Here is a 24859-nt window from a genome sequence, read left to right on the forward strand (position 1 = left end):
TTACAATTTCACCCCACCCCCCAGCATATTTGAGTAACATCATGTTCTATTCCTTGCACACAGCTAAACTTCATCAATTTTTGTTTTAATAACCTTTTTAGGCAGAGGACAAAAAGACAATTTATTACTGTAAATCATGTACTGTGACAGTATTTGATAATATTGCCAGTTAATGAACTCAGCTTTGCCAGGCAGAACACTTGGGGAGATGAGACTTCATCAACAGTCAAGGCCATTCAAAAACAGAACCAAATGCTAAGGGGAAAACACCTTGGACTGCACAAGGCCTTGCTGATCAGTCAAGATTGAACTCAGGGCCATGCTAGAAGATATAATCATCAGAATGTCAAGTCCAATGGTGAGGCACCCTTCATCATTTGAATTCCAGGGAATACAACTCTGATTTATGCACTTTCATCCATGTACCTCTTTTTATAACAAGCCTATGTTACAATTCCATTCTAAGAAAGACAGTACTGGTGGCTGCATTATCCTTGAGACACCACTAGTCACATTTTTGAACTCTGTAAGGGAAAATTTCTGTCATTTGAGTGGCCAAAATACAAAGCTCACCCTTATTAACATCTTGGATGTGAATATGGGAGGTGCAAGTCACAAGTCTGCAGATGACACAAGAATTGGTAGCCTTGTGGATAGCAAGGGAGATTCCATAAGGCTGAAACAGAATACAGATCAGATGAAAGTCAGGCGTGCTGCTGGCTGATGGAATTTAATCCTGATGAATGTGAGATGAAATGTCACATAGAGGTGGGATATCTACAGTAAATGGCTGGGCATTGAGGAATTCTGATGAAGAACTTTGAGGTTCAAGTCCATAGTTCTCTGAGATGGGAGGAGGAAAACAGAATGACTACCTTCAAAGAGTCAGGGCAGATAAAATACAAGTTAGGTAGTTACTAAACACTGCACCTTTGCCCATCACAGATTAGACCACACAAAGTATTGCGCGTAGCACTGATCACTACACCAGAGCAAGGATGGAGAGAAGATTCATCAGGATATTGACTGGATTGGAGGTCTTTAGTTATGGGGAGAGAATGGATAGACGAGACTTGGTACCTTTGGTGCAAATGAGACTGACAGGGCATGATAGAGGTATATAAAATTTTGATAGACATAGGTAAGGTAGATAGTCAAAATATTTTCCCCCATCTTTAGTGATATCAAAAAGTAGAGGACATAGTTTTAAAGTCAAAAGTTTTAAAATGGATTTCAGGGGTTTGTTTTCATATAGAGAGAATGGCTGCCGTCGGGAACTCACTGCCAGGGAAGGTGTGGAGTCAGAAATAAACACTGTGTTTAAGAGAAATTTTGAGAAGCACTTGAATAGACAAGGCATAGAGGGGCTAAACCAGGCAAGTGAGATCAGTGTTGATGGGCAAAATGGGTAGCATGGACATGAGGGGCTGAATATCCTGTTTCTGTGCTCTACAACTTCATGGAATTATAACCCACTCAGACAATTTCATAACTAAGTCAATAATTTTATGTTAACTCCATAAACTAAAATTCTCTTTATTAAAAGCTTTCTAAAATTTCAATTAAATTAAATGCACAGCTCGCCCTTGATAACAAAAAAATATCCAAATCAGAGATAAAGTTTTTATTTTGTTCAAAAAAAAAATCACCCCATAAATGCAAACAACAGGAATTCTGCAGATGCTGGAAATTCAAGCAACACACATCAAAGTTGCTGGTGAACGCAGCAGGCCAGGCAGCATCTCTAGGAAGAGGTACAGTCGATGTTTCAGGCCGAGACCCTTCATCAGGACTCACCCCATAAATTGCTGGTTTAATCGCTGGCTTAATCTTACCCTTAAATTAATATGTATAAATGGAAATACCCCTGGATTAGCATAACTGGCAGTGAAATAAAATGCAAATGGTGATTTATGTCCTTGCACTTAAAAATACTCCAGATGAGTAACCTAGTTGAGATCAAAATTCAGCTGGTAACACACTCAGTGATTCAAGATTAGCTTCTTTCTCTCTGCCATCTGATTTCTAAATAGACTTTGAACCCATAAACACTACCTCACTTTTTTAATTATTTCTGTACTACCATTTTAACACAACTATTTAATATGCATATATACATACTGTACTTCATTCATTTTTTCTATATTTATCATGTATTGCATTGCACTGCTGCCGCTAAGTTAACAAATTTCACGACATATGCCGGTGATATTAAACCTGATTCTGATAACATACTCTAAGGTATCTTTACTTGCAAATAACCCAATTTTAAAATCCCAAATAGATAACAAAAGAAAATATTCAACCCCATCTCATTCCAGAACTTTCAAGACCATTTCTAAAACACAGAATGCACAAACACAAAACCACAGTGTCGAAAATTTTGTCTTCAGCTTTTTATGTTGGCTAAGCTGAAGTGGACCAAAATCAATCCTGAAACAGTGCAAGGTGACAGACAAGCAATTTTTGGAATTAACTTACACTTAGATTGAGAATACATTTAGATTAACTAAATTCTACCCAAGGTGATACCCAACTTCACTGAGTGTAATGTGCTTATTTTCCTCACCTTGATATTGTATGCCTTGGGGCATGTTCATACAAGATAGTGTTCACATTTATATTACATATGTACAATACAACACTATATACAAATGGTTTTTAATTGCCTTTTTAAAAGATTAATATTAATTTTTGAACAGGTTTTCTAAAATGCTTCATTTATTTCAATGTGTCACTGTTCTAAATTTATTAATAGTAAAACAATATTACACGTAATGTTGCAACAGAATTCATCCTTTTTCCTTAAAATGTCCATAATTATTGTTACAATTCATTAATCAATGATAATCTCTGCTCAAAATTATGACATGGGAGTATATATATTTTTTTTAAGAAGATTAATGTCAATTTGGGCACACACTCTTAGGAAGATTCACCATCTTTTTTTTTTAAAAAGAAAGTTACATTTAAATCTGACCAAATAACTTACGGAATTTGAAGTTTTGGAAATTAAGAGAGATGTAAATTGCTTCCTAAACGATTCAAAATATTTTGCTTTACTGTTCTGCTGTATCTCAAAGTTAATTGCACACAACATTGTGGGCTGAAAGGCCTGTTTCTATGCTGTACTGTTCTATGTTGATCTCTTTGAGAGTAAAAACTCTCTTATCACTATTACTTCAGCATTTCATTAGCTTAATCCAGTGGCAACTTATTCTACACTTAGAATTATCCAAACTTGCTTCTACCATTCGCCTAAGGGCAAAAAACTTGGATTTTTCTTCAAGCCTTTTTCTTAGGCTATGATTCATATCATAGCCTAAGACCCAATCTCATATTTACTGTAAATGTGCAGGTTTATGCATTTTTATGTTTTCTTCCTGCATGGAGAACACAGTGCTCAACACATAGTCTCAACAGTAAAGTCTCTTCCTGATATTTTTTTTCTTTGTTGTTTATAAGGTTCAAGATTCTATTGCTTTTTTTTTTAATTACAGCTCTACACTGGTCAAGCACTGAGTATCATATACTTGAAGATACTTTTTCCTACTTTGACTTAACCCTCCATAAGCAGCCTTGTAGAACCATTGTAACCAGTGCATGCCAGATTAATGAATGAACCCACTTTTTGCAGTTCTGCAAAGCCAATACACGCTGTGAGAAACAATTCTATTAGAGAAAATAAAACAAAATAATTGATAGACCTTTTTTTTTGGCATTCAGCAATCCTGCTCAGGTATCTGATTTTAAGATTTAGATTATATTACATAAATAGATCTTCAACATTTATAATATGCTTATTAATTATTTGAAAGGGAGCAGACTGAATCTTAAGCCATCTTTTTAAAACCAAAAGTATAATTAGCTTAATGGCAGTCAACCTCATGGCCTAGATTCCTGCCAAGAGGCCAGTTCTATGGAACTTGCTTACGATCTACTTTTGTTTCCAGACCAATCACTGTAAACAGTTGTCAGCTTTATGGGAAATTGACTTCAATCTAAATTCTGTCCAATTAGTTCATTCTCTGGTAGTCCATCAGGAATGAGACTGGAGACACCAGCTGTGTTACATTAAAAGAAAACCTGATTCTACGGCCTGATTCTATAATTGTGTTCTGCAGTTCATGCTCAAAATAACTTATGCCATCAGCACAACAGTTCAACCCCAACCTTCAACTATACAATGAATATCAAATCTCACGGTTCACTACACCATTTCAGATGGAAAGAGATCAAAAGATTTATAACAGAGGCTTACTGACAGAAGTGAAAGGAAGATGGGGCTCATAATGTAATAGAAGTGAAGCTTCTTCAAAGATCCAATCTAACAGCAGTTCAGGAGTTTTGACTAAAATGAGCATAGGGACGCTCCATTTCACCCCACAGTGGACAAGAGTCAGCAGCATAAAGTTATTCAAGTTTAGAATATCCACTTAGTAAATTTGCTGAGAAAAAGTACATAGCAATGGAAAGAATAAACTAGGCAGTTTGGAATTGTTCATTTAAATATTAAAATTCAGGTATTTGTGGCATGTAAAGTGTATTTGGTGAAAGCCCATTTCCTCTCACTTGCTGTCCACACATTTTCTAGTTATCTTCACCTCCCACTTCAACTCAATTGCCAATACGATCTACATACCCAAGGTTAAGATGTTTCAGCTTCTGTAGGCTGCTGATTTGTGTGGGAAGGTCTTCGATCTGATTGTTGAAAACATTCAGCACCTCCAGATTCCTCAATTCAGCTACATTTGCTGGAACACCTGAATAGAAAGAAGCAGAAATACAGTTAAATCCACATTCACTGTAAAGGGACGCGACAGCAAGAGGCAAAAAAAATGGAGAAAAAAATCATAACTTTATCTTTGGGTTTCAAACTGTCAGCTCACAGTAGCATGTACGTAACATACAATTGCCCATTACAATCTCCCTCAAGAAGAAAACAATATCTTTGAAACAGGTTTTCATTTTATTGCGGAGAATTGGCAGGGAAAATCACTGCCAGAAATAGAATATTTCATCAGACGTTGGTGAAAGATAAAACACTCAGAGCAAAGTAAAATTATATAAAATATTATAAAATAGCCTTTTCTTCTGGAAAGGAAAAAATCTAACTTGTGTTTTATAACAGCAAAGGTATTGAAAAACTACATTAAAAGCATACTAAATATAGAAAAATGAAACCGATGAAAACTGCAGAATAAAGTAACAATCAAAAAGGCAAGCTGAAAAATGCTGAATAATTTATAAAATTTACTTAAGTCCTGGTTGTGAAATCACTGGATGGGTGCATTGGCAATATGTATAACCAATTGCAAGATAACACTAACAGAAATTACAGAATTTAATATAAACAGAGCCAAATAGAGGGAATTCTTGAAATAAACTTTGAGAAAAAGATGAAAAAGCCAGTAAATAATGACAAGATTTCAAGGTTTCATACTCCATGCAGTTTTTCAACTTCATTTTCAATTTGCCTTTTGCATTCTGATCAGTAGATTGCTTTAGACTGGAGAGGTTTACACCATATGTATTCAGATCACCCTGTTTAAACACCCTGGAGAATATACAAAGAAATACTAATAATTCTGAGTCTGCATCAAATCAACACACACCTTGCTTTTTATCAAATTAATGCAAAACCAAAAGATGGATCAGAAATATCCAGTCAAATAAGGACTTTGGTTATTGGACAGGTGGTCTCTTGCCCTCCTAGAGTGAAGGCGGCTGATGGGTAAGAGGTATATAAAATTATGATAAGCCTGTAGCAGCAACACATTGATTTGTTGTTGTGCCTGGTTTGCTAATTCATTCCTGTCCACTTTGCATTTAATTCACTGGCATCTTATGAAATTCAATGGCTCTTGGTTCTTATGAACTGATTTATGCACTGATGCTACAATATTTATCAGTGTCCTTTTATTGTGTCATGATGCACAACATTTGTGTACTTAGATACAACATCAAATTCTAATTCAAATTCATCCTTTTTGTTTTGAAAGTTTCCCACTGGAATCAATGCATCTGTGTATATTGCTCTTTTAAAAGAGGTTAAAACCATTCTACACTGATTTCTCTTGTGAATGCAAGGTCAAACGGTGCTTAAAGTTGTATGTCAAACACGCTCAGATTCCAGCCAATAGAGTATGTGAGGGCAGATACATGAAAGAATATCATGAAAAACAGCAATAAACAAATGACAAAATAATTATTTCTCTTTATGATCACGAGAAATCTCCATTAATTCAAAAAGATGTATTGTTCAAGATGCCTTCTTTAAAATATAATTATCAATTTCATCATTCCATAGTTGCTGCACCAAAAAAAATACAAAGCACATTTCAACAAGTTTGTTAATCAAATTATTCAGCAGTTTTGTAAGCTAAGATAACCTTGTATTTCACAATAAGAATTCTTGAGCAAATGTAATAATTGCCTACCAATACCTACATTGAAGTTACTTTCTTTTAAAATGAGGAGATAGATCTCAGTTTTCCCCAAAGCCTGGGTAAAGAGTGGATATTTTTTGTTTTGATGTGGACACATATCATGCAGGAGAAAAATGAAACGCATAAAGTTTTGGATGTACTTTTGAAATGAGAGATTTTCCACCACCACTAATATGACTTTGCATTTAAAAACACAACCAAACAACTGGCAGCTATCATAGAAAAATCCATTGCTGATTTCTTTAAGAGCCATTGCTAGCAAACAGCTCTTCCCTAATACTTATTTGCACTGTGTGCATTAAAGATGCTGAATAATTCAAATAAATTATAGAATCTCATAATAGGTATATTTAGATTTTCCCCAGATAGGTCCAATTTTAAATATTTGAGCTCCATGACATTAAAGGAAGATTCTAAATCAATATTTAGGCCTTAGCTTTTAATTCTTCCAAGAGTCTGATCATATACAGGTGCCTTTCAAATCTTCTTTCATAACATCTGTACATCATGGGCTATCTGTGTCAATGTACTTCCCTGTATTCATTCACAAACATCAGCTTTTATGGTTTGGAAACTGGCGTCCCATCCGGATTGATGGCAAAATACACTCGTGGCTGCATCGCCAGATTTTGTTCCAACTCATTCTATAAGCTTGACAACATGTCACTAGACTATCTTAATGATGATACCAGTGTAGTGGGCTGAATCTAAGTGAAGGCGATAGTCTAGTGGTATGTTGTCATGATAACAATCTTTCACATCAGCAAAACAAAAGAATTGTTTATTAACAATGGGGTTCGGTGGGGGGGGGGGGGGGGGAGGAGGGTGATCCTACATGATCCTGTTTGCATCAATGGTGCTGAAATCAAAGGACGGAGAACCTCAAGTTCCTTGGAGTGACTATCTGCATTAACCTGTCCTGGTCCAGTCATGTACACAAGAAACACCTCTGCTTCCTCAGAAGGCTAAAGAAATTTGCCATTACCCTTTGGACTTTGACCAATTTTTGTCATTGCTATAGAAAACATCCAAGCCAGATGCATTGTTGCGTGGTATGGCAATTGCTCTGCCCAAAATTGCAAGAAACTGCAGAGAGCTTTGGACACTGTTCAGCGCATCATAGAAAGTGGTCTCCCCTCCATGGAGGCTGTCTACACTTCTTGCTGCCTCAGTAAAGCAGCTGTCATTATCAAAGATTCTACCCATTCTGGATATTCTCTCCTCTCCTTCGCCATCTCCTCCAGCAAAAGATACAAAAAGCATGTACCACCAGGCTCCTGCTGTAATAAATCAAGTGAAAGGTCCCCCACTACATTAATATGGGCTGCTGCCCTCACAATCTACCTCACTATGACTGTGTACCTTATTGTCTGTCTGCACTTTCTCTGTACCTAATACTTTATTCTGCATTCAGTTATTGTTTTTCCCCTTGTACTATCTCAAAGTACTGATGTGATGAAATGATCTTCAAAAAAAAAATCCACTGTAGTGTACCTTGGTACATTTGACAATAATGAATTTACCAATTTCTAATGCTGAAATACAAAATTAAGCTAATTGCTTTGGCCTTATAAAAGACTATGATCAGAATTCACTTACAATACTACTTTTTGTCTCTTCTTATTATTGGGAAGACATTGGTAGTTGGCTTGGGAAAAAGTGAAGAAGAAATTCACAAACCATTTTTCAGCATAAAATACCATTGTCATCAAGGTTGGTTAAAGAGTTGTGAATCTACATTTGAGTGTCATGATCATTAAACCAACAGTTAGGTTAAAGAGAAACAGGGGCTGTGAGAGGTTATCTGTGTATACGATACATAGTGTCTCATTTGGACAGACCAGAAGTGAACTACTTCTGAAACTGAAGTTGTAGGTTATGTTGAAATACTTTCACAAAGGATTTCAAAAAGAAATACATACAGCACCATATGCATAAAGTGTAAGATGTGGTTTGGAAAGAAGGAGTAACATGAAACTGCTTAATTTGTAATATTAATCCACATTTCTTTCTAATACTGATGGATGTGCTCATTTAAGTTTCTCAATTTGAGCAGATTTTCTATTGGTCTTTACGTTGTTCAGAGACCAAAGTAATGTATAAATTACGGGACAATAGAAAAGAGATCAATCTGCATGAGGTTAGGCTGCCCTATTAATGCACTTCTCACTAGAAGGGAACCAGCAGCCTCTTGCTGAAGCAAGGCGACACTTACATTTCTCAAAAACAGCCAGCGCCATAACTGTTTAACAAAATTGCCAATTAGTGCTGAATTATGAGAAATGGGTTGAAAGCAATTTATGGTATTGTGAAAATCTTTTTATTGTCCGGTTTAATTCAGAATTCTTAAGTAATCATTGAAAAACTTGTTCATAGAGGAATGCAGCACACGAAAACATCCTTCGGCCCAGTAGGTCCATGCTAACATTTCTGTTATCAACATTAATCCTATTTGGCTGCATCTGGTCCATATTCTTCAATACTCTTGCCTATTCAGGTACCCGTGTAAACGTTCTCTTAAACAGAGATTGCATTTGACTGCACATCTCCACTGGCAGTGCGTTCCAGATATCAAATACTAAAAACACCTCTCACGTCAAAACCCTTTAAAACTCCTTCCACTCACCATAAATGGTCACCTTCAATACTCTTACCACAGGGGAAAAGATTATTTCTGTGTCTTGCAGTCTACTTTAACTCTGTCAGGTCAGCCCTCTGCATCCTTCACTTTGGGAAGAGAAGTCCAGTCTACCCAAATCCTCCGCAAAACATGAATTGCAATCCAGGCAACATCCTGGTGGGTCTCCTCCATACTCTCCAGTGTAACCACACCCTTGCTGAAGTATGGCAGCCACAATTACCCACAAATGCTTCAAGTGTGGTCTAACCAGTATTTTGTACAGTTTCAACTCAATATCTCGGCTTCCATATTCCATGCCCTGTCCTATGAAGGCCGCCATGCATTTGTTTAAAAAAATTACAAACACAATAGATTCTGCAGATGCTGGAAATCTAGAGTAACACTCAAAATGCTGTAGGAACTCCAGATACCCCACCATGCAAAAACTAATTTCAGGGAGGTAGCACCACCATTTCAGGGAGGGAGCACCCCCGTCTCCCGCAACCCCATATCCCCCCCACCCCCGTTCGACCTCCAAGGGGGTATGTAATACTTTGCTTAGTGATTTTGTCTAATCTGTAAACTAAGTTGGGTATACGCAGAAAATGTGACATTAAAATATGTACTTATAGTATATTATCATGTTCATTCTATTAAAACTTTAGGCAAGTCTACAGGGAGTTTGGCCTCATCACGTAGGACATCAATAGAGTAGCTCCTTAGCAGTTAACCAGCTAGTTTAAATAACGTTAGCTATGGTAATGAACGAATGACACCTGTTAAACTCACCTCAACATGTCTTTTACATTTTAACACACCATGGGCAATAGAAAAGTCACTGTTACAAACAGTGCAGCGAGCAACACTGTCATTATTTTTGAGCTTGACAGTAAAGCCCGCCCACAGAGAAAACTGAAAGGTCTACTTAGCACGAAGAGAGACCAATCAGGATGCTCGCTCTCGCTCTCCCACTCTCTCAAAAAAAATCAATTTTCGGGATATTGTATATAATTTCCAGGCATCAGGGAGCCGCTACCAATATGTGGGAGACTCCCGGAACTTCCGGGAGAGGTGGGATGTCTGGAACTCAGCAGGTGAGGCACCATCCATGGAGAGGAATTTTGGGCCCAGGCCCTTCTTCAGGTCATGCATTATCTTCTGCCCAGATCATTTTGACAAACTGAAGTTTATGCATTTCAGAATCTTAAACACTGAAGGGAACTTTACAAAAGTATTTGCAAAGTGGAAATGAAACCCTTGCAATTTGTATTGCTATTGCTGGACAAGGCATCAGTCAACCTCAAGCTTGTTATCACTCGCTTGTATCAGTAAAAGAAAAGGACAATTGAATAAGTTGATTATACAAATAGATTTTAGTTTGGAGATGTCTATTTGAATAGACTACTTGGAGAATGATGTACTTCTGCATAAACCCATTCACAAATTCCTTGGATCACTGACTCAACTAGGCTCAGGAACAGCCACAGCATCATGCACTCAGACATGATGACTATCATTCCCCCTGCTTAATCCTGACAAAAAACCTCCTGACCAAGTCTTTCTGCTCTCTCAGAACTACAGGCATTCATCCACTCCATTGCAATTGAACTGGATTTTATATTTAAAAAAAAGACTGCCCTGTCAAAGTACCTGTCTCCACAGGACAACCTCCACTTTGGTTAAGATAAACACTGCCCTACCACACCACTCCATCACACTTAGGGAAGGTATTTCAATGAATTTCATAAATGACATTAGTGTGTGCGCTAATATATTTGCACACACTGCCTATTTACTTTTCAGTTTTCCTTGTACTTTTCATACTTAAAGATTGGTTTTCTACTAAATTATGAACGTGACATTTATCACTTGCCTTCTTGCTTTGCTTAACTTTAATCTAAATTTTTCTTCAAAGTTTTAAGTTAGAACACTGCCACCCCTGCTCATTGGAAAAGCAAAACAAAGCCATTGATTGGGATTATGCTACTGCTGGTATATAGGCCATTAACCACCAGCAGGGAGGATACAATATATTTTGTGAACTTATATAAACAATACACTTTAAAGCTAAAAGACCCCCAGACTGTTTTGCTTATTTTGCTTAAAGTACAAAGTCAGAGCAGGCAAAAGGTACAGAAAGACTTGCAAATTTGTTACCTTGACTGTGGGGCTTGATTACCAGAAGACTGAATAGGTTAAGATAGTTTTTCCTCCTGTGGTGAAGGAGAGTGTGGGGAGACATGATAAAACTTCGTGAAATCATGAGGGCATGGATAGGATAAATAACGATCGCTCAGAACAACGCACAATATCCGCTGAACAAGGCGATTCTGTTGTTGGGAGGGCGTCAGGAATGGTGAACACCAGTTGATCTCACCTCATTCAAAGACAATCATGATCATAATCAATGTTATAATATTTTGTTCTTTATCTCTGTAAAGTAACCCAAATTTATTTTCTATTCATGGTTCTACTTGCTGATGTCTCAAGTTTCAATAGCTTGAGTTTTGTTGCAGTTCAACATTTGGTATAGAATTTCAGATGCAATGCTGTTTTTCAACCACAAGGTTTAACATAGAATAGAGTCACAAGGCACAGGTCCATGACAACTAAGACACCCATCCCATTTGCCAGTACCTGGCCCAGAAACTTTTCCAACCCATGTACCTACCCAATTCTCTTAAAAATTATCTTACCTTACCACTTCAAATCATATCTGTGCCCAAGAGCAGGGTGAGTTGCCTTAATGTCTGTTATCCAGTAGCACTCACATCTACATTGATGAAGTACATTGAGAGATTTGGTTACGGCTAGAATCAACTGCCTCAGCAAAGGCAAGGCCTGGACCACTACAATCTGCCTATCGCCATAATAGGACTATGGTGGGCGGAATCTCATTGGCTCTTTACACGGCATTGAATCACCTGGACAATACTAATATTTACGTCAGGCTACTGCCCATTATCTACAGCTCAGCATTTAATACAATCATTCCTACAGTTCTGATCAACAAGCTTCAAAACCTGGGCCTCTGTACTTCCCTCTGCAACTGGATCTTTGGCTTCTTTACCTGAAGAACATAGCCTATGCGAATCAGAAACAACATCAAATACTGACATACCTCAAGGATGTGTACTTAGCCCATTGCTCTGCTCTACTCTATTCACCCTATAGCCATAACTGCGTCACTAAGCACACATGAGCAAGACAGATCAGCTGGTTGAGTGTGTCACAGCAACAACCTTGCACTCAATATCAGTAACACCAATTAATTGATGGTGGACTTCAGAAAGGGCAAGACAAAGTAATACACACCACTCCTTAGAGGGATCAGAAGTAGAAAGGGTGAGCAATTTCATGTTTCTGGATCAATCCTGGGTCCAGCATATTAATGCAATTACAAAGAAAGCATGATAGCAGCTATATTTTATTTGGAATTTGAGGAGATTTGGCATACCACTAAAGACACTCTCATATTTCTACTGATGTACCTTGGAAAGCATTCTGACTGGCTACCTTCACCATCCGGTATGGAGGCGGGGGAGGAGTGCGGGGAGGTTGCTACTCCACAGGATCGAAATACGATACAGGAAGTTGTGAACTCAGTCAACTCCATCATGGGCACTAACCTCTCCAGCATCCAGGACTTCAAGGAGCAATGCCTCAAAAAGGCAGCATCCATCATTACGGACCCCCATCACCCAAAACAGGCCCTCTTCTCATTGCTACCATCTGGGAGGAGGCAAGAAACCTGAAGCTACACACTTAACAAATCAGGAATAGCTTCTTCCCCTTTACCGTCAGATATCTGAATGGACATTGAACATATGAACACGAGCTCTCTATTTTTCCCCCTTTTTGCACTACTTATTTTTAAAAAATATATACATCTTATTGTAGTTTACAGTTTTTATGGATTGTAATGTACTGCTGCTGCAAAACAATGAATTTCATAATGAACGACAGTGATACTAAAACTGATTTCTCTGACAGCTCATTCCATATACTGATCAAACTCATCGCAAAACAGTTGTCTCAGGTTCCTATTAAATATTTACCCTCTCATCTTAAATCTGTCTTGAATCCCCAACCCCAGGATAAAGACTGAGTACATTCACCTATCTGTGCCCCTAATGGTTTTACATATCTCTACAAAATCACCCCTTGGTCCTCTCTGCTCCAAGGAATGAAGTCCCAGCCTGCCCAACTCTCCCGAAACCCAGTCCCCTCAAGTCTGTCAATCTTTTCTGCAGTCTCTCTAGCTTAATGGCATCATTCCTGCAGCAGTGTGACCAAAACAGAACACAATACCCCAAGTGCAGCCTCACCAATGTTTTGGACAAATTCACCATAACACCTAGCTCCTATACACTGTGCCCTGGCAGATTAAAGCCAATGCGCCTTCTTCACCACCCTGTTACATGTGATGGCAAAGCAGATTCATAACTTGTGAGAAAGAAACATATTGTGAATTGAATTGAATTGACTTTATTTCTTACACCCTTCACATACCTGAGGACTAAACCTCTATGATACGCCTCCATCTAAATGTGCAATCATTGTAATTTATAATAAATAGAACAGTCAATGTAATATAGAGTACACTCAAATAAGCGTGACTTAATCAGTCTGATGGCCTGCTGGAAGAAGCTGTCCCGGAGCCTGTTGGTCCTGGCTTTTATGCTGCAGTACCATTTTCAGGATGGTAGCAGCTGGAATAGATTGTGGTTGGGGTGACTCAGGTGCCCAATGATCCTAAGGGCCCTTTTTACACACCTGTCCTTGTAAGTGTCCTGAATCATGGGAAGTTCACAACTACAGATGTGCTGGGCTGTCCACACCACTCTCTGTAGAATCCTGAGATTAAGGGAGGTACAGTTCCCATACCAGGCAGCGATGCAGCCAGTCAGGATGCTCTCAATTGTGCCCCTGTGGAAAGTTCTTAGGATTTGGGGGCCCATACCAAACCTCCTCAACCACCTGAGATAAGGAGGCGCTGTTGTACCTTTTTCACCGCACAGACCACGAGGTCCTCGTTGATGTGGATGCCGAGGAACTTAAAGCTGTTTACCCTCTCAACCCCAGATCCATTGATGTCAACAGGGATTAGCCCATCTCCATTCCTCCTGCAATCCACAACCAGCTCCTTTGTTTTTGTGACATTGAGGGAGAGGGTTTACTGATTGGTGGTTAACCTGATGTGGTAATAACCTGTGCAATTATGTTATAGTGACCAGAATTGTATATTTTATTCCATTTGAGAACCATTTTGGCTAAGGCGAAAGCCATCAGGCCCATTAGGTTCATGCTGTCTCTCTATATAGCATCCAGTTAGTTCAATTCCCTACATTATAGCTACAAGTCCATACATTTGTTTCCCCCAGCTTCCATCCAATTTCCCTGGTGATTGTCTTTGCTTCCTACATTTATGGATAGAGTGCTTCAGGTAGTTACTACTTTCTTTTGACTTTTGGCTCCTAAAACTTGAAAGCTCAATTACAAATTGGCAGATTATGTTGTTTTGTTTTACTGTTATACTAAGAAAGTAACAGAAAGAATCATTCTCAACAATAATTTAAAGAGACCTCTGATACCAGACATAAGAGGTAGTCTTCAATTTTTGGAGTTGAAAATCAATAGTGCTTTGTTGTGGAAATGCAACTATGCTCACTTTTGTGTATTGTAATCAACCTGTCTTCTCAGAAATTTAGTCTCAATTTATGATTCTGAATTAGGTGCACACTTCTCTATGGTGCATGTTATATTCTATTCATATATACATTCAATTTAACATATACAAATCTAAACCACCAGAAAAATTGATGTCTCAAAATGGTCCTTAATAGAGCTACAATAAATAGCCATTTAGTGCAGTAGTTCGCAGCCCTCATGAGAAACAATTAACACAAGACTTTAATTATAGACAGTAAATAAAAATGTACTGATAAAAACCTTTGTGCATTGTATTGCATATGTGATCACCAGCTGAGATATTCTCCGCTCACAGGATTTGTTGGCATGGATTTGTTGGTTTATTAATGACTTTAAATCCATGCATATGCTTCAATGATTTAATGATTTAATCCTTTAATGATTGTTATTTAGATACAATATAGTATCAGGCATTTTAATAGTGGGTTGTAACAGATAGCAAAGATACAAATACCTGAATTTCGTAAGATGGTAGATCCAGAAGTAAGAAAATTCATCTATTTCAATTGTCACATGACTTCATATATAATGTCCCAGTGATGTAGTTAGAATACAATCTGTAGCTTATGTTTGTCCAATAAATACCGCACATCATCTGGACTACAAACAGCATGAATTCCACTATTTTACATAGTGTATGAACCTATTATCTTATAGGGAGTGAGAATTGGATCTTTACATTTAAAATGTCAGTTTTTAATGATTTACAGAAAATTACTTTTTGAGTGTTATTATTCAATTTACAGTAATGACATCACCATGGAATTTTCAGCTCAACAAGTAATTACAATGCAGGTGCCATTCCTTAATGCTATAGGCATTCTGATCAATTTGGTTCTAGTTTTCCTGTAGCAAACTTCAATATGGTGCCCAGGAAATGTGACGAGGCTAGGTTTGAATAGTGAAAGGTCAAGTTGTGTTCAGGTATGAGGGGGCTGGTTTTGAATGGTCAGAGAGCAGGAGGAAAAAAAAGGTTTAGCTGCACTGGGAGTAGAAAATAACTGACAGTGTTCTCCAAACAATTCTCGAAATGAGCAATACTCCAGAAATGACAATATCCTGTGCATGACATATATGGAAATCATATCATGACACACTATTAACTTAACTCCGATATTCCCAGTCAGCTTTTTGGAATAACTATGAAGCAACCTCAATCTCTCTTTTCTGCTTCACGCTGCCATTGAACAGATAAAAGTTCAAGTGTGCCATCTACAAAGTTATAAATTGGTTCATTATTCACCTCGGGAGTTCTCCTTCATAATTCTGATTGCAGTTTACATACCACCAGCAGCCGATTATCATCAAGCGCTTGAGATACTGCATGATGCCGTCTCCAAACAAGAGAGTCCATCCTGACACATCATACTCCGGGACTTCAACCAGGCTTGCTTGAAGAAAGCCCTACCCAATTACCATCCGCATATAAACTGTAGTGCCAGACACACCAGACCACTGTTATAATAAGGTAAGGAAAGCCTACTATTCCATGCCCAGATCACATTTTGGTAAATATGATCACTTGGCTGTCCTTCTCCTTCCTGCATACAGGAGAGGCTCAATAGTAAAGTTTCAGAGATTAGGACAAGAAAGAGGTGGCCGCGGGAGATAGAGGAGCTGGAACAGGATTGCTTAGAGTCAGTGATCTGGGCCATGTTTAAGGACTCAACTGTAGATCTGAATGAATACACCATGGGTTGTAACGGACTTTATTAAAGCTGTTGTAGACAAATGCGTTCCCACAAAATCATTCGCAGTCTCCCCAAGTCAGAGCCCTGGATGAACCATGAGATGTGCAATCTACTGACAGCCAGATCACAGGCATTCAAGTCTGATGACCAAGAAAGTTACAAGAGCTCCAGGTACAATCTCCCAAAAGCTATTTCACAGGCAGTGGCAATTCCAGACTAAAACTGAATCAACGAAGGATGCGCAACAGTTGTGGCAGGGCTTGAATACTATCATATAACCATATAACAATTACAGCACGGAAACAGGCCATCTCAGCCCTTCTAATCCATGCCGAACTCTTAATCTCACCTAGTCACATCAACCTGCACTCAGCCCATAACCCTCCATTCCTTTCCTGTCCATATAGCTGTCCAATTTAACTTTAAATGACAACATCGAAACTGCCTCAACCACTTCTGCTGGAAGCTCATTCCACACAGCTACCACTGAGTAAAGAAGTTCCCCCTCATGTTACCCCTAAACTTTTGCCCTTTAACTCTCAATTCATGTCCTCTTGTTTGAATCTCCCCTTTATCACCTTTAATAAAGTTAAATCAAGCCAATTGGGCGACAAGAGAGCTTCGCTTCCAGATGAGCTCGGTACCTTCTATGCTCACTCTGACCATCACAATGTGGAGGGACCATCACAAACTCCCATATCCCCTGATGATCCCATGATTTCAGCCTCTGAGGCCGATGTGTGAGCAGCCTTTAGGACGTGAACCCACAAAAAGCACCTAGTTCAGACTGGGTACCTGGCCAAGTACAAAAGAGCTGCACTGATAAACTGGCTGGTGTGTTCATTGAGATCTTTATGCTCTCACTTTGGCAGTGTGTGGTACCCACCTCTTTCATGTAGGCATCGGTACCAAGAAGAGCATGGTGACCTGCCTAAATGACTATCACACAGTAGCACTTACATCCACAGCGATAAGGTGTTTTGAGAAGTTAAGAGATGAAGCGTATAAACTCCTGTCTGTGAAGAGTCTTAGATCCACTCTAAATTTGCCTACTAGAGTAACAGTCCCACAGTGGATACCATAACAGCAGCTTTTCACCCAACCTTAAAACATCTGAACAGCAAATATACACACATCAGGATGCTTTTTATCAACTACAGCTCTGCATTCAATACTATCATCCATTCAAAGCTAATCAATAAGCTCCAAGACCTTGGCCCCAATACCTCCTTGTGCAACTAGATCAACTTCCTCACTTGCAGACGCCAGTTAGTTTGGATTGGCACCAACTTCTCCTCCACAATCTTCAACAGAACAGGTGCACAAGCTGTGTGCTCAGCCTCCTGCTCTACTCGCTTTACACTTATGACTCTGTGGCTCAGCTCAGCTCCGATGCCATACTCAAGTTTGCTGACGACACCACTATCACAGGCTGAATCAAAGGTGGTGACGAATCAGCATATAGGAGGGAGATTGAAAATCTGGCTGACTGGTGCCATAACAACAATTTCTCATTCAATGTCAGCAAGACCAAAGATCTAATTATTGAGTTCAGGGGGAGGACCAGAGGTGGAGTGGGTGAGCAATGTTAAATTCCTTAGTGTTATGATTTTGGAGGACCTGTCCTGATCCCAGCACAAAAGTGCAATTATGAAGGAAGCATCGCAATGCCTCCACTTCCTCAGGAGTTTATGGAGATTCAGAATGACATCTAAAACTTTGACAGACTTCAGTAGATGTGTATGGAGAGTATATTGACTGGCTGCATCACAGCCTGGTATGGAAACACCAATACCCTTGAATGGAAAACCACACAAAAAGTAGTGGATATGGCCCACTTCAATCACAGATAAAGCCCTCCCAACTATTGAGCACCTCTACAGAAAGCAGCATCCATTATCGGGGCCCCCATCACCAAGGACATGCTCTTTTTGCTGATGCCGTTAGAAAGTACAGGAACCTCAGGACTTGCACCACCAAGTTCAGGAACAGTTACTACCCTCAGCAATCAGGCTCTTGAACCAAAGAGGATAACTTCACCAAAGGACTCACTTTCTAGAACTCTTCATCACATGTTCTCCATATATATTGCCTATTTATTTATTATTATTTCTTACTTTAAGTACTTGCACAGTTTTTTGTCTTGTGCAAACTGTTTGAATGCCAACCTCTCAATCTTCTATTGATTCTGTTATGGTTATTTATTCAGTATGCGCTCAAGAAAATGAACCTCAGGGTTGTATATGGTGACATACATGTACTTCGATAATAAATTTACTTTGACCTTTGAAATGCTGGCCAGGCCAGCAATCTTCTCATAAGTATAATGTTTTCATAAAACAAAAAGAGACCCAAGAGGAAAACTCCTCAGAGCAAGGATTCTGAAAATACATTACAAATCCATTAGCATTCAGAGAGCAAGAACAAGCAAAAGTTCACATAGGAACTTTGTACAACTGGCTGGTAAGGGATATCAAGCCAACTGGGCTCAACTCAATCCCTCGAGTACAAAAGATAGAGTAGTACACTTAAGGAAATGAGGAAGGCAAAACTGAATATGAGATATCCTTGGCAGATAGGTGAAGGGTTCTATAAATATATCAAGAGCCAAAGACTAAGTGGGGAGAGAACAGGTACCCTTCAGGATCAGTGTGATAGTCTGTGCATGGAGCCAAGGACGAAGAGAAAGATCTTAAATGAATACTTCTTGTATGTATTTGCAGTGGAAAAGTTCATGGAAGCTTAGGTATTCAGAGAAGATGATAGATTTAGTGATGTCCTGAAACATTCCAATATTACAAAGGAGTTGTTGCTGGTCTTGAGGCACATTAACCTAGATAGATCCTAGGACATTATGGGAAGCAGTGGAAGAAACTCCTGTACTCTTGGTAGAGCTTCTGTATTTTCCACAGATAAGGTACCAGAAAACTGGAGAATGGCTAATGCTGTGCATTTATTTAAAAAAGACTACAAAAGGTAGACAAAGAACTACAGGCCAATGACCATAACAAGTTCAACTATCAAATATACACACAAATACAGCCAAACAAAACAGCATTCCTCTGGGGGCCAAGGTGCAAAGCGCAGTACCAACAGCTCAACAGCACAAATAGTTACTATAGTGGTAAACATGGTCAGGAAAAGCAAAAAAGTAAATGTATGTACCTGGAGCCCAAGCCCCCAAGTGTCATGGCTTGTAGATTGATGGTGTAGCTGCCCTCTCATGATAGTTCAGCTGCAAATGAATGCAATTCAACTTGTCTTCTACCCAGTGAACACTGGAGTTAGTACTGACAGGACTGGCCAGCCTCCAACCTGACACAGACTCCAGCTCTCTCATATACCAGCACCTCCTTCCCTGGGCATCTGCACCAGACGAGCCTGTGGCATGAGGGCCTGGTCCACACAACAACCAAGGCCACACAGCGCCCCCACCAACAGTTACCCAATGAATCAAGGAAACATACTTGCAGTATTCTACATTACCAATATCCAAAAAAATCCAAGACAATAATTTGCACTATTTGTAAATCTATACACTGCATCTGACACCTTCCTACTTGGGTAGCTGTAGCTGCTGGCAACATGGTGCATGACAAGTCCACTTCCACCACCATCAAGCAACTCATCAGTGGGACAGACCTGCAGCACTTGATATTCTCAATAACCAGCAGTCTTGCAATCGCAAAAAAGATGCAAAGGATGAAGTTACACCTTTGTTTGGACTCAGAGGCACACTACCATCAGTGATGGGAATTCCAAGATATGTGATCTATTTGCAATCAGAAAGGCAAGGGCTGCTTAGGGAATGTTGGGAAAAATCTTCTCTCATAAATTTGATTTTATTTTGTTACATAAAGGAAAGTTTGTAGTTGCGTGCAAACACACTACTAAAGAAACGCACGGAGGCAGAGAGAGCTGAACTCAGAATGCCTTTACTGATTCAAAACAGCGCGCTTAAATCTCCCCTCCTATGGGCCCTTGCGACCTGCAGGGCGCACGTGACATCAGACTGTCCCTGGAAGGTCCGCCCCGAGTGGGTAGTTCCAAACGCGCTACCGCATGTCTGCCTGCGGCTCCTGATGGCTGTTCAAGTCCCGCGTGTGCAGGCCGCCACAAACAAAAGGATTGACAAGAGCAGGGCAGTAGGTGTTATCCACATGAACTTCAGCAAGGACTTCAATAAGCCCTGCGTGGTAAACTAGTTCAGAAAGCAAAAATCACATGGGATCCAAAGTGAGTTGTACAATTGCACAAACCTGGCTTGGTGGAACAAGTCAAACGGCAGTAATGGAGGGTTGTGGCCTGCGGAGCTACAAAGATCCATGTTTGATCTCCTGTTTGTCATACAGGTTTCCCCCGCCATCCGAAGGTACAGCGTTCCTATGAAACGGTTTGTAAGCCGAAATATCGTAAAGCGAAGAAGCAATTACCATTTATTTATATGGGAAAATTTTGTAAGCGTTCGCAGACCCAAAAATAACCTACCAAATCATGCCAAATAACACATAAAACCTAAAATAACAGTAACATATAGTAAAAGCAGGAACGATATGATAAATACACAGCCTATATAAAGTAGAAATACTTTTCCACAATCATTACTGAACTGTTCTCCGGAGCGAAAATCTCACGCAAGCGCCGTTGGCAGAAAATCTCACGCAAGCGCTGTTGGCAAAAACACGGCGCAAGCGCTCTCCAGTAACCTGCCAAATCATACCAAATAACACGTAAAAATACACAGCCGATATAAAGTAGAAATAATGTATGTACAGTGTAGTATCAATTACGGGAATCGGGACAGCGCCGAGCACACTGATGATGGTATGTTAGACTGAGTCGTCGGAGCTTGGGTGGTGCAGTGGCCCCCCACCCTCCAGGCCACTGAGCGATATATTGCCACGAAGAACGCAGGGGTCTAGCGGTAGCCGGGAGGTACACAGCACATCTTTAAGAAAAAAAGCCAAAACAAACATGCTAATTAATTAGGTGCCGCCCATAATTGTCGGCCCAGATCAGTGCCGATTTCCAATTGCGTCATCTCTGATCTGAGCCGACAATTATGTGTCGGCGGCAGCAAAGTAATTAGCAAGTTTATTTCGGCTTTTTTCTTAAAGATGTGCTGTGTACCTCCTGGCTACCTTTGCATTCTCCGCGAATCGGTATCTGTCCGTGGCCTGGGGGTTGGGGTGGTGGGACACTAGGGTGTCATCTCGTCACCTGTTTCCATTAGAGCAGGCAGCTCATCTTCTCCTATGACTGCCCGCCTCGATGTCAAAGGTCAAGGTTCGTCGTCTGCTGGGGCTGATGTGGAAGGCTTGCTTGACTGCTGAGCTTCACGCATTTTTCTATCATACAGTTCTTTGTAAGCACTCAAACCATCCTGCAAATACTCCCTAAACCTACGTACCCTTTCAAATTTTAAAGTCGTACTTTATCATTGCAGCGAAAATCTCACGCAGTTGCTTATGTTCATTTCGCTACTGCATTCGGTTTAGATTGTTATCCTTTTTTCTTCCAATTGCATCAGTTCTTCATCTGTCAGTTCTTGGTGATGGGATGCCAAAACCTCTTCAAAATCATCTTCGTCAACTTCCACAAACCAGTCACGTTGTCCTTACTTCATTCACCACGATCAAAATGCTTAATTATGTCTAGTTTTACCGTAAGTGTAACACCCTTACGAGCTCTTTCAGGCTTTTCCGATACCATAGAACTCATCTTGCAAACGGCTGCTAACAGGCTCGTGTTTAAGCAATGCCGGCGAGAATCCAGGAGAGAGCGGCTGCTCGGGGCGCGCTGCCTTTTATCACACGCTGATTTTTTCGTGAGCTGATTTTTTATCGCGCACTGTATCTTTTTTTCGTAACAGTGAAAACACTTATGAAAGCGAAAATAGGGTACTAATGTAGGTCTTTCGAAACAGTGAGGTTTCGTAAAGCGAACGTTTGAAAAGCGGGGGACACCTGTATATATTAACTGCTTAGAATGAGAATAAAGATGGCATGATTAACAAACTTGCGGATGACACTTAAAATTGGTAATGTGGTGTACTGTTATAATAGGATCTAGATCAACTGAGAAAGTAAAAAAAGGAATGGCAAATGGAAGTTAACTCTGACAAATGTGCTACAGTATATAACTGCTTTGAGAGTGTTTTAGAACTGAGAGCCAAAGGAGAACAAGTACATTGTTCCCTGAAAGTGGTGATGAACATAAGCAAGGTGTAGGTAGCACATGGCATGTTGCCATCACTAGATGGGGTACTGAGTATAAGTGTTGGGACTTCATGTTACAACTGTACAAGATGCAGGCGAAATGGCACTTGGAGTACTGCCTGTCCTTCTGATCACCATACTATAGAAAGGATATGATTCAACTGAAGAGGATGTGGAAAAGATTCACAAGGATTCACTACTGTAGGGATTGGAGGGTTTGAACTGCAAAGGGAAGATTAAACAGGCTACAACTGTTTTTCCCCAGAGGAAAGAATAAGAATCAGGTTAAATATCTCTGACATACAGTATATCATGAAATTTATTGTTTTGCAGTAGCAGTATATTGCAATACACACAAGTGGTACTAGCAAGTTTGTGAACCCTGTAAAATTTTCTTTATTTCTGCATAAAATTGACCTAAAATGTGATCGGAACTTCACACAAGTCTTAAAATTAGATTAGGTATCCCAATTAAATAATTTTAAAACATTATACTTGTTCATTTATTGAGAAAAGTGATTCAGTATTACATATGTTTGTAGGAAAATTTGACTTAATTTCAAATGTCAGCACTGAATTTGCAAAATATTCAGTCTATTTTAAAAGGTAGACAGCAGTGGAAGTCATATTTAACTTAAACCAACCTTAAGGATTCTAGATTAATTTTTTTTTGCAATCAACACTACCAATATTATTAGTAGCCAACAGTCTGGCTAGTGTTAATGAAGTGTCAGTGACACATGTCACTGAACCCAAAGGAAATATTCTGTAATGCTATTTGGGTTGACTTGCACTCTGGTGCCATCTATAGGGAATACATCACACACAACACAAAGGCAAGTTATTAAACATGCACTTGTATGGAAGAATTGAAGAAACAGGAAGTACAAAATGATAACAACCTTCTATGTATTACACAAAACAAGATAATGTTAGCATATATACATGGAATTAAGATAAAAGTTGACATTTCATAAAATTTCATTACAAAGCTATAAATTTTACTGAGTGATACCAAAGGGTCATTCTATAACCGATTTGATTCATAACATACCAAGAAACAGCCAAGAACACTGGAAATAGAAAAAGCAAAAGGAGTTGGTCAGCACCCCAATAGTAGCTCTAAAGATGGTGCTCCTTGACTCACTCCATCGCTAGCTAAGCTGATCAAATACAGATGGAACGCTAGTATCCACTCAAACATGTGAAGAACTCCTCAGGTATTTCCTTTTCCAAACAAGAAAAAAAATCTACTATTTCATTTATGTTATAAAGTATACCATCAAAATGCACCGTCTTGCCAATAGCTTGCTTACAGATGCAGTTTGTGCTCTGCAAGCACAACGCTGCTTGAAAACACCATTTACATTCTTGCACTAACCATGGAAAAATATTGATAAGGACCGAGCATCGGCTTGAAATAATGGTAACTTTTGACCAAATACAGCATCAAAGGGTCCTGATTAAAACTGAAGCCAATGCAAGTTAAGGAAGGAGAAGCCATGGGATACATTATCAGCTTCAAGTCCCTAGTGAAAGTGTACACCATTCCAACCTAGGAGTACATCACTGGTACTTAATGGATTAAAATCCTTATCTTCTGACCCAAATGCACCAAGATAAATTTGGCAAATCATATTACTGTTTTGCAAAAGTGTTTACATTTGGAGTACTAAGTCCAGTTCTGGTCACTGCATTACAGGAAAGACTGGAAGATTGAGAAGATGTAGAAGAGGTTCACCAGAATGTTGCCTGGACTGGAGCTATGAAGAGAAGCTGGACAAATTGGATTGTTTACTCTTGGAGGCCGAAGGGTGACCAGGAAGATGTATCGTCTCAGTGGTCACTTTACTCTGTACTTCCTGTAACTAATAAAGTGGACACCGAGTCTGCTTTGGCACATCCACTTCAAGGTTCAACATGTTGTGCTTTCAGAGATGCTCTTCTTCCACTTTCATTAACACTGCATTTCACCCACCGAACTCCCATTCACTGGATGTTTTTTCTTGCACCATTCTCTGTAAGGTCTGGAGACTGTTGTGAGTGAAAATCCCAAGAAATCAGCAGTGTCTGAGATATTCAATCCACCCCACAAGCATTCCATGGTCAAAGTCACTTAGATCACATTTCTTCTCCATTCCGATGTTTGGCCTGAACAACAATCAAACC

The 24859-nt window shown here is 39.4% G+C and overlaps 1 protein-coding gene across 4 annotated transcripts in view; it reads right to left on the bottom strand.

Annotated features, from left to right (window-relative positions):
* rsu1 (Ras suppressor protein 1) overlaps positions 1–24859 on the bottom strand; it is a 176804-nt gene that overhangs the window by 115318 nt on the left and 36627 nt on the right. For all 4 annotated transcript variants that reach the window (XM_072253783.1, XM_072253784.1, XM_072253785.1 and 1 more), the window contains exon 4: positions 4643–4763. In XM_072253783.1, the coding sequence (XP_072109884.1) occupies positions 4643–4763 (121 nt within the window). The remainder of the gene's footprint in view (positions 1–4642; positions 4764–24859) is intronic.

Source organism: Mobula birostris, chromosome 3, assembly GCF_030028105.1.
Source record: "Mobula birostris isolate sMobBir1 chromosome 3, sMobBir1.hap1, whole genome shotgun sequence".
NCBI lineage: Eukaryota > Metazoa > Chordata > Chondrichthyes > Myliobatiformes > Myliobatidae > Mobula > Mobula birostris.